The sequence below is a fragment of the Narcine bancroftii genome, chromosome 13 (genome assembly GCF_036971445.1).
Source record: "Narcine bancroftii isolate sNarBan1 chromosome 13, sNarBan1.hap1, whole genome shotgun sequence".
Lineage (NCBI taxonomy): Eukaryota > Metazoa > Chordata > Chondrichthyes > Torpediniformes > Narcinidae > Narcine > Narcine bancroftii.
Window position 1 is genome coordinate 22,450,544 of NC_091481.1, and position 11,452 is coordinate 22,461,995.

Sequence of the window (11,452 nt, forward strand, 5' to 3'; positions counted from 1 at the left end):
AAAAAATGTAAAATGTTTCAACTGCAGAAAGATGCTAAGTTCAAAACACAGTTTCACAGGCAAACCACAACAGGAAATGCTAGCAAATTATCCAGCATATTCGGCACAAGAGAAACAGTCTAAAACGCCAGTCCTGGTTTGGTGGAAATTTTCGACTGACCTCGATCTTTAGCTGCATAACACATACATACATCAGCCTGCATTACTGGAACGTTCAAAACAATAATTTGGTTTCCCAAGCTTTGTTTAAACAATTTGAGACAATGTTTGCTTAAAGTTACATTCAATAGGCTGCTTCTCAGAATAGAGATGTCGCATGGAAAGAGGCTCTTCAGCTCACCATGTTTACACCTTTCTTCACTAATGCTACTTGCCTGCATTAGATCCACATCCCTTCCTCATTCAATTACCCACCTAATGCTGTACCTGCCTGCTTCCACCAGCTCATTCCAGGTACCAACTACTGCGTGAAAAATGTATTCCTTAGATTCCCTTTAAACTTCATTCCTCTCCCATTAAACCACCAGTTTTTAATCAACCAACATGGGAAACAGACTCCCGCTATGACACTTTTCTCCGACTCTTATCATTTCACCTCTCAACCTCCTTCACTCAAGATAAAAGCCCAGCCTATCCAATTTCTTCCTGCAGATCCTCCAATCCACACAACATTCTTGGGCATCTTTTCTTCACCCTTTCTAGTTTAGTCTAGTTTCCAGTTGTGTGACAACTAGAACTGCACATGGTACTCCAAATCCAGCCTAACCAACGTTATGTTCAAATGCAACAGATGACATAAAGTATTCTCAATGCTCCAACTGATGAAGGCAACCATGTTTGCCCGTGTCATAATTTTCAGGGAACTATGTCCTTGAACAGTACCCACAGGTCTTTTGGTTCAACAACATTTCCCAGGGTCCTTCTATTCACTATGTCCTGGCTTGGTTTAACTTTCAAAAATCCATCATCTTGCCCATTTCCAAGTTACATTTCATCTGCCATTTCCTTGTCCACTTTCCCAATTGGTTGACATCCTTTTGTAACATTAGACAACCTGAAAACTAACTAATTATCCCACCTACATAATTTCTGGCTCCTGCCACCAAGACAATTTTGTATCCAAGAGTAAAACATGAAAGTCTGCCAACCCTGTGATTGAAGTAGAAACACAATCCTGGAGAAACACAGAAACTGGAGGACAGTGTACCTTATGTAGCAAAGATAAAGATAAATCACCAACGTTTCAGGTTTGAGCCCTTTGTCAAAATATAGACAGGTGCTGTAACAAATTTTGTATCCAAATGGCTGCCTCTCCCTGGATCCCTTGTCTTCTAACCTTCCAGACCAGCCTACCATGAGGGACCTTATCAACGTCCCTGTAGACAATGTTCACTGCCATGCCCTTGTCAATCCTCTTGGTCACAATTTCAAAAAACACCATCAATTCGTGAGGCACGATTTAACAGAAACACAAACAGAATGAGGATCTGGAATTACTCCGTGCCTTTCCATTTACAGATGGATTCTGTCTCTCAGAATCCTCCAATAACTTTTCCACCACTGATGCAAGGCTTCCTCGACTTATTCCTACTGCATTTCTTTAATATCGCATTGTATTGGTTCAGATTTCAGTCTTATTATCAGAGTGCGCACATGACCACGCATAACCTTGAGATTCTTTTTCCTTCGGGCGAGGAAGAATTACCACCAATTGGTAGTGAAAAAAAAACTGTACTCAGCATACATCTGGGAACAAATAAAGAAATGTAAGCAAAATGACTGAAATACTGAGAGAAAAGAAACCATAAAGTGCAAACGTGAGAATCCTTAAATGAGTCCCTGATTGAGTTTGTTGTTGAGGAGTCTGATGGTGGAGGGGGAGCAGCTGTTCCTGAACCTGGTGGGGTGAGTCTTGTGGCGCCTCTGCCCCTTTCCTGATGGCAGAAGCGAGAACAGAGCGTGTGCTGGGTGGAGTGGATCCTTGATGATTGCTGATGCTCTCAAATAGCAGCATTCCCTGTAGAGGTTTTCGATGGTGGAGAGGGTTTTACCCGTGATGTCCTGGGTTGTGTCCACTACTTTTGCAAGGCTTTTCATTCAGGAGTATTGGTGTCCCCATACAAGACTGTGATGCAGCTGGTCAGCACACTTTCCACAACACATCTGTAGAAATTTTTAGAAAGGGTTTCCGGTGTCATACCAAACCTCCGCAAACTCCTGAAGGTCGAGGCGATGACGTGCTTCCTTCATGATGTCATTTGTGCATGGGTCCAGGAAAGATCGTGACTCCCAAGAACTTGGATTTCCTCACCTCCTCCACCTCTGACCTCCCCCCCCCACTCCACCCTCATAATAATCACTAGATCGTATACCTCTGGTTTTCCCTTCCTGAAGTCAACAATCAGCTCCTTGATTTTGTGACATCGAGTACAAAATTGTTGTTGGAGCACCATTCAGCCGTTTTCCTTACTCGGTGCTCCTTTTGATGCACCCACTACCATGGTATCACCAACAAATTTGTGTTGTTGTCATACCGAGCCACACAGTCATAGGTGTATAGTGAGTAGAGCAGGAGGCTAAGAATAAAGCCCTGTGGTGCTCCCCTGTTGATGCTGATTATGGAGATGTTCTTACCAATCTTGATTATGGTTTGGAGGTGAGGAAATCCAGGATCCAATTACACTGTGGGGTGTTGAGTCCCAAGTCTTGGAGTTTGCTGATCTATTTTGAGGGGATGATGTTATTCAATGCCGAACTGTAGCTGATAAAGATCATCCTGATGTATGCATCTCTGTTGTCCAAGTATTCCAGGACTTTTATGTTGATCCAGTGAGGTGGCATCCATTGTAGAAGAGATGGAATGGATCCATGTCGCCACTCAGACCAGAACTGATATGCTTCAACACCAACCTTTCAAAACACCATCATTGTTGATGTGTCACTGGTTGATAGTCATTTAGGCAGCTTACCACACTCTTCTTGGACACCAATACAATTGATGCCTGTTTGAAACAGGGATCTTCTAGAACCTGATAATTTCTGCCAGATGCCCAGCAATCTCCTCCCTTGGTTTCCATTGTATCCTTGGATACATCTGGTCAGGCAGCAAGGATTCATCCACCTTTATGACCTCCAACATGTCCTCCTTTGTAGTGTTGATTGCTTCAGAATATTATCTTTCCTTCTCAGAACTATGTCTTTTTCTACTGTAAATACAGACAAGAACTATTAATTTAAGAGCTCACCCAATATCTGTGGTTCCACACATGGATTACCTCACTGATCCTTATCAGGATATGCTCTCTGCCCAGCTATCCCTTCACTCTCAATATACTGATAGGATCCTTTGGTGTTTTCCATCACCTTATGGGCCAGAGATATCTCAGACCCCCATTTTGCCATCCTAATTTCCTCTTCACGCGAACTACTTCTGTATACTCTAAGGGTTCTCTTGATTTTTAACTATCATACCTGAAATGCACTGCCTCTTTTTTCCTGATCAGCGCCTCTTAATCTCTTATCAACCAAGATTCCTGCTTCTAAGATCAGGGAAATCAGTTAACATTAAAATTGAAAGCTGATTGTTTATGAAGTTAAAAGCAAAATAATGCAGACACTGAAAATGAATATCACTTAGCAAAAATAGGTTAAGGAAAGCAAGGTTGACATTTTGGGCAAGATTCTTCATTACCAAACCTTCCTCTGTAAAATCAACCTTTGCTATTCTTATCGTTATGACAATGTACTTTTCTTCAGTACCAAAGAAAACCAAATGGTCAACTTTCTACTTCTCAATTTCCATCCTGTTATACACATAATCCCACCTCTTCCATATACAACAATATATGGAGACCTACCAGATACAAAATAGATACCCATCTTAGAGAGGGATGATATATATATATATATTTATATTCCAAAGCAATTGGCAAGAGCATAAAGTTAAGAACCCAGTTCAGTGTCCCAGTTGGCTGGACTTCGCCCCTATCCTTTGTGGAAAGGTTTTTCCAAACCAACACCTTTGTCCACAGGTCCATCAGGCAATGGTCAGCATGAAACGAATGTCCTGCAGACACTGGGTGGCAAGGATTTACGGTGCTCACAAACAAGTACCAGAATTTGACCTGGCCGGCGGTGAGAGGATATCTCCTGGTACAATCCTTCCTGTACAATCGGAACATCACCCTTAATGCATGTTGTCCCCGAGATGACTACAATGGAGTGAAGACAGTCATCCACCTCTTTGCAGAATCGCTAAGAGTATGTGGAGAAGGATGCAAGGGTCCTTGTCACAGTTCAACCCAGCATCAGTGTAAGAGAGGCCTCTCTGATTTACAGGCTGATCCCAGGGATGCACAGAGTCAGACATTCAGAACTGCTGGAAGACCATCAACTCAGTGAAGGACGCACTTTGGTTTGCTTGTAACTCGTTGGTCTTTCAGAAAACAGGGATGTTGGTGAGGGGATGCCACCAACTGGCACATTCTACGCTGTAGGAGTAGTGCTGAGGGACACACTGAGGCTTGGTGCAGCCAATGCGAGGGTGTCATGGGGAAGAACCAAAGTCAGTGGGGAAGCCTCTCAAACAACAGAGGGAGGGAGAAACAACTAGATTCCATGGTGGTAGCAATAGTGTAAATAGGAAGTGAATGTAACAATGTACAGTGATGGAAAAGTATGCCATTTGACAGTACACAAGGTCATGAACAGACATTTCAGCATGGGAGTGGCGTGCAGAATTCCGAGATCCCAGACACTGATGCAGACAGAGCAAAGATCCTCAGCAAAGCAATCTCGCAGTCTGCGACCAATCTCTCCGAAGTAGAGAAGCTATAACGGGAGTACTGGATGCAGTCGATGACTCCCACAGATATACAAGTGAAGTGTTGCTTCACTGGGAAGGATTGTTTGGCGCTACGACTTGTGCTGGGGGAGGATGTGTGAGCACAAGTGCGTGGCCGCAGAAGATGCCAAAGGGACAGTTAATAGGAAGGGATAAATGGATGAGGAAGTCACACAGAGAGAGCAGTCCCTATGGAAGATGGAGAAGGGAAGAGAGGGAAAAATGTGTTTGGTGGTAGGATCATGTTAAAGGTGGTGGAAATTATATGAAGGGTGCAAAAGGATTTTCCCCGGTTTTCATTTTGTGAAAGGATTATTGTGAAAAACCTATTTTTGGTTAAAAAATATATATATAAAGTTGAGAATACATTTACCTCACTCTCTGAAAAATAAAATGTAAATACCTAACATTTATTGAAATATGAAACATTGGCAATATAAGTCAACTAAAATTAATTCAAAAAGCTCGCAAATGTTAAATTAAGAAACTTGGATATTCTGTTAAATAAATTCGCACATCTTCTAAATTAGTGAGTCACCGTGGGCAATGCAATTGCATGCTGAGAAATGTTGCACATGCTCATATTGGGTATCAAGTGAATTACATGCAAAGTGATAGTTCATGGAAAAACATCAATGGAAAATCCAAGCTTTTCAGAGAATTTCAATGGAACCAAATTTAAGATAATTTCAGGAGTAGAACACAAAAGTCTGCAGACACTGTGATTGAAGTAAAAACAATGCTGGAGAAAATCTCTTGATCTATCTCCTGAACTTGCCCCTTTCTTGATCTCTCTCCATCTCCAGAGACAAGCTTTCCACAGACATTTTTCTACAACCCCCACAACAAGCTCAACTACACTTCTTCATACTCAGTTCCACATAAGAATTCTATTCTTTTCTTTCATATTCTCTGTCTCCATCTTTTCTGTTCCCAAGATGACATCTTCCAGTCCAAATCATCTGTGACGTCCTCATTCTTCCAAAAACATGGTTTCCTCTCCACCACCATCAACTCAGCCCTTACCCACATCTCTTCCATTTCTCATTAATCTGTCCTGGCCCCTTCAGCCCCCAGATGCACCAAAAACAGAATTCCCCTACCACCAGCCTCCGCATCCAACACATAATTTCCGCCACCTTTAACATGATCCCACCACCAAACACATCTTTCCTTCTCCACCTTCCATAGGGACTGCTCTCTCTTGTGATCCCTCATCCATTCATCACTTCCTATTAACTGTCCCTTTGGCATCTTCTGCGGCCACAGGAAATTAAACACTTGCGTTCACACATCCTCCCCCACCACCATTCGTTGCCCCAAACAGTCCTTCCAAGTGAAGTAACATTCACTTGAATATCTGCGGGAGTCATCAACTGCATCCAGTGCTCCCGTTACGTAGCTTCTCTACTTCGAAGAAATTGGTCACAGACTGGGAGATTGCTTTGCTGAGCACCTTTGCTCTGTCTGCATCAACGACAGAGATCTCCCAGTGGTCAACCGTTTCAATTCTGCATGCCACTCCCACACTGAAATGCCTGTCCATGGCCTCGTGTACTGTCAAACTAAGACCACCTGTAAGTTGGAAGAGCAACACCCAATTTTCCCTCTGGCCGTTCAACCAGTTGGCATTAACATAGACTTCTCAGGTTTCTGCTATCGTACTATCCATTCTCCCTCAGTCTTCTTTCCTCCAGCTCTCTATCCCCTTCCTTTTCCTCTCCATTCACAGAGTATCCCCCTTCCCCTTGTTTGCTGATGTGCCCTCCCTCCCTGCCTGTGGGATTGTGCTCCTCCCCCGCCCCCACCATTTTGTTTGGGCACATGCCTACAGCTCGATCGTACCTTGATAAAGGGCTCAAGTCCGAAACGTTGGTTATGTACCTTTATCTTTGCTAATACAAAGTACACTGTTTGACCTGATGAGTTTCTCCAACATTGTGTTTTTAAAGACAATTTTAGGTCCAAGTTTAATTGTAATTTGTGAAGAATGCATTTTTTTAAGAAAAGATACAGACCTCACTTTGAAACCTTAGTCAGCAGGCTGAACAGGAAAAATGACAGGTTAAAAAAATTGACTGATTTAAATTTTTATCCATTATTCTCTAACTTGAATATTGTCATTCAGCCTGCCTGGGCACAGCTTTATTTCACTGAGATTTTCCTCAAGTCTGAAAAATGTAAATTGCAAGCAAATGCCAAATCTATTCAAGATTGAGCTTCTTAACAAATACTTGATAAATTTCTCAAAGGTATCCTTTCAGCTTCTGATTTGTTTATTCCTTATCTTTCCTGTTGAAGTATGAAACAGGGTTACTTGAATTGAGTGAAGTAAAATTGTGAAGCCAGTGTAATATGAAATTGTTGTAAGTATATGTAAATTTGAAAATTCTGGAAGTCTGGATTATAAATTGCAAAGTATAAATTAGATACTGTGTTTTATGCGACATGAATTCAGGACTATTTAAAATGTTTAAATTTGACTTATGAATGAATTGTGTAACATTTTCCCAAATAACTTCAATTTAAAACTTTGTCTACTCAGGAGTTTGCATATTAACAAAAGTTGAGTTGGATTGAATTTATTAAACACTTGGCAACAATAGTGTAGCCTCAAGTTGATTTTAAATTTACCAAATTCTAATTTGTTCTTTTTGAACTTAACCTGATCTTGTTTTTACATAAAAATACAGTTGAGATATTTTGTGCCAAGAAAGTTAGCTTTGGAAGTAATTCCAATTATTATGCATTCCCAAATATTACATGGCTTGATGAAAAATATACCTTTACCTCCAAAATATACTCTTATAAGATTTTAGACAGGACCTCAGAAGAAGATTGCTCCATGCACCAGTGGGCTACTTCCCAAACTGTACAAAGCCAATCATTCCTGATCAGGGCTAAGAGCTCAAAATTAGGTCCACGATGACACGAAACCGGCACAAACTCATTTCATGTATTTACAAATGTTCTCAAAAATTATAGTTTTTACATTTGTAATGTTTAAAATTGTCACAGTAAACCTCAATGTTGTCATATGTAACAATTATACTTTTACTAGCACAAATTAAAATGTGTAAATTACCTGTTCCATTCACTGAAGTTGGCGCCTTCGTAGATTGCTGACTGGATGAATCTTCACCCCTGTAAAGGAAAAAAATAAACAGCAATGATTCAATTAATTCATGATGTGTACGTCTAAAATTATAATATAACTGAAAAATTCAAATGCACATCCATAACTTTGCTCTAGTTGCCCATGAAGCATACCAGTACCCATTACATGCAATGACACATAGAGCATACAATAATTGTATATTTGTATACAAAGAGCATACAATAATTGTATATTTTTTCCAAAAGCATCTTATTTTAAAAGTTTCTATTGATTTTCAGATATTGTTGAAAAATTCCAATGCAATGATTACTATTCTCTTCTCAGTCAAATACTTCACAGAGATATAGTCTCAGTAAGAATCGACTGAGCCAATCTTCAGCAACACTCAAAATGATACTATAAATGATGCCTCAATTTAGTTAATCCTATCTAATTATCAAACAATATGCAAATAAACAGCTGATTTAGGATATGAACTTCAATCTTTTTCTACTGAAACTACTAAAATCTTTCAAATTAAAGCTTTTTATTAAACTGTGAATTACAGGATTAATTTATAATCGTAGAAGTATATAATTATGGCCCACGCATTATGCATTTTTAAAAGTGAGTTAATCATTTCATATTTTATATTTATCTTCTGATATATGTTGATAAACTCGCATCGTCCCTAGGGATTTGAGGGTTGCAAATATCGTTCACGAACATTGGTGGTGTTGCGGATAGTCTGGAGAATTGCTGTTAATGTTTTTGGGTGTTCGATATTTTAAGTTGTCCATCTGCAACTTTAGATTTTTAACCTGATGAAAGGACATCAACCTGAAACTTGACCACTGCCAGCAACACCCAACAAATGCTTCATATTCCCAACTGCTGTGGATATTATAGCATCAGATTTGTAGGAGTTTGGATTGGAAATTGTAATGGGGAAGATACAAAACAACACTTGATTCTAAAACAACATAGGCATTCAACATCGGATACAGCAATCTCGAATACAGTGGCCGCCTACTCTCTCTCTCTCTCTCTCTCTCTATTACACACGTGCAGTAATATTTAGTATCTAGCACATTCTTACAAATCATGGACTTTAACACGTACTTCATATTCCCTGTACCAATGAGGTGCGGCTCAATGCCAAGTATTTGCACACAATACTATAGTTCCGCTCCAAGGGTCGTGCACACATGAAAAAAAAAACTCCTCTAGCAATGTCCAGAGTTCACAACCTGGTGTAGACCAGCATTCATATTCAGGAGCAAAAAGGCTGGTCTACACATGGTAGGCTTTTAAAGTGCAGTGAGCTGGGGAGTCTGGCCCAGGTAATCAGTAAGTGGTTTAAAGGGGCCAATGGTTAGATGTCCACTAATGGGAGGGCAGAGTCCAATCTTGATTGGCAGGTGATGCAACTTCTGTTCCAGACAGAGAAGTCACATGACTCTCCACAATCCCACCAAGTTCTAGATGGAGAGGCCACATGACCCTCCACAATCCACAGTACATCCAAATTAGTTACTTACAACAGCAAATAAAAAGTCCCCAAAATGAATGAAAAATAAGTCATAGTCTATTACTGATTTGTGGAAATAAAATCTCAATTTTTGTTTTGTATTAGTTTTACCTGACTTTAAGCACATCAGAAACTTTTTGTTCCAGCTCTATTCGTTTTAATTTTTCCTTTTCCAGTTCTTGCTTTAGAGTTTCAGCGTTTGTCTCTTCTCTAAGTTTCCGTAGTTCTTCCTCTGTTTAGGAAAGAATCAAAAAGTAGCTATTAATAGGAATGACAAGTTATATAAAAAGTTAAATTCATTCCTCTATAAATATCCAATAAAGTTACAAACTTGTCACCCTTCATGCTCCAATTTCCATTACACATTTAAATTTGATAACTTGAAAACACACATAAACACCCCTTTATCAAGGCTACATAAAGATCACTGCATAATTTGCTGAGTAAACTACAATCACAGCAGATTTTCTTGCTTAACTGAACATATACAGTATCAGGCTCTAATGGGGATTGGTAGATGTCGGATATGCAAATTTTCCAGCTGTTTGAGACTCACTCTTACAATGTCTTAACTAATACATCTGCATTAAGAATAAACATTTTAAAATACAAAAATACAGTACTGTACTTACACTGCATGAATATATAAACCTTAAATTATTTTACTATATTTTCAGTCACATTCTTTCAAAATATTTGCATCTCCTTGGAGACACCTAAAAGCCAAACAATAACATCAGAGATAATTAACACCCCCCCCACCACCCCCCATTTACAGATAAAGCCTTACTAATATATTTAATAATAGACTAAAAAGACTCTTACTAAGCAGGGAGCAAGGTTCACACTAAGACGCTTACTAAGCAAGCAGCTAAAAGCGAGAGGCATCAACCAGCTCTTCATCCTGGGTGACACCATTTTATTCTAACAAAACTTTCTTCGAAAAGCTGCTACAAATAAAGCTCTTTATCCTGAGTGACACCATTTTATTCAAACACAACTTTATTCAAACAGCTGCTATGAGCAAGGCGCTCCAGTGGCTGAATACATGCTCCCATCTTCACTAAAGGCTTAAGTTATTTCAGAGAACAATTACAGCTTTAAACTTTCATCTACATTTTTATTTATTCTTAGTTATTTTCCAATTTTTTTTATTTCCTCGATTTTCTTGCTGGTTGCTTGAATTGCAGATAATGGGGATTTTGCTGCATATTTATGTTTAAGCATTTAATCCTTCTAAGCACTTTAGTTAAATTTTGAATAAAATTATTAGTTTTATTAAACAAAATGATAACGTACCTTTGACACCAAGGGCAGACAATTGTTGGGTTACAAAGATCGCCCAGTGAGACACTGACCACAAGATGGAGCACAAGATTCATGCAGGTGAACTTGTCACCTTCTCACACATTCTATATTGAGAGTATTCACATCATCTTCCAACAGAAAACACTTGCTTTCCAATAAGATGGTGAATCATCATGCAATACAACACAAGAGACAATTCTGTGCACTCTGCCCTTTCCAAACATCAATTGACTTCGTTAATCCACCTTGGAGTGATTTGATAAAAATAGGAAAGTGAAACTTGGTGACACTCGATTGTCTTTGGAACATTAATTTTACTGACCTACAGCAATCCACCATTTTTTTTTTGCAATAGATTTTTCAGATTTATTGTCAGAGCACATACATGACATCACATACAACCCTGAGATTCCTTTTTTCCTGCAGGCACAACAGAATTACCACTAATTGGTAGTGCAAAAAAAACTGCACAGTGTAAATCAGTCAATAAATAAGAGCTGTAAACAGATAACTAATGTAAACAGACTGACTGTGCAATACAGAGAGAACAAAAGAAAATCAATCAAGTGCACAAGAGTACTTAAATGAATTTCTGGTTGAGTTTGTCATTGAGGAGTCTGATGGTGGAGGGGTAGCAGCTGTTCCTGAACCTGGTGGTGCAAGTCTTGTGACA

General features: G+C 39.5%; 1 protein-coding gene across 1 annotated transcript in view; it reads right to left on the reverse strand.

Annotated features, from left to right (window-relative positions):
• Nucleotides 1-10,374, reverse strand: part of gramd4a (GRAM domain containing 4a) — a 39,080-nt gene extending 28,706 nt beyond the window's left edge. Inside the window, exons 1-3 of the mRNA XM_069907707.1 lie at nt 10,332-10,374; nt 9,583-9,703; nt 7,929-7,987 (exon numbers count right to left, since the gene is read on the reverse strand). Coding sequence (XP_069763808.1) covers nt 7,929-7,987; nt 9,583-9,703; nt 10,332-10,374 — 223 coding nt within the window. The remainder of the gene's footprint in view (nt 1-7,928; nt 7,988-9,582; nt 9,704-10,331) is intronic.
• Between the last annotated feature and the right edge of the window lie 1,078 nt (nt 10,375-11,452).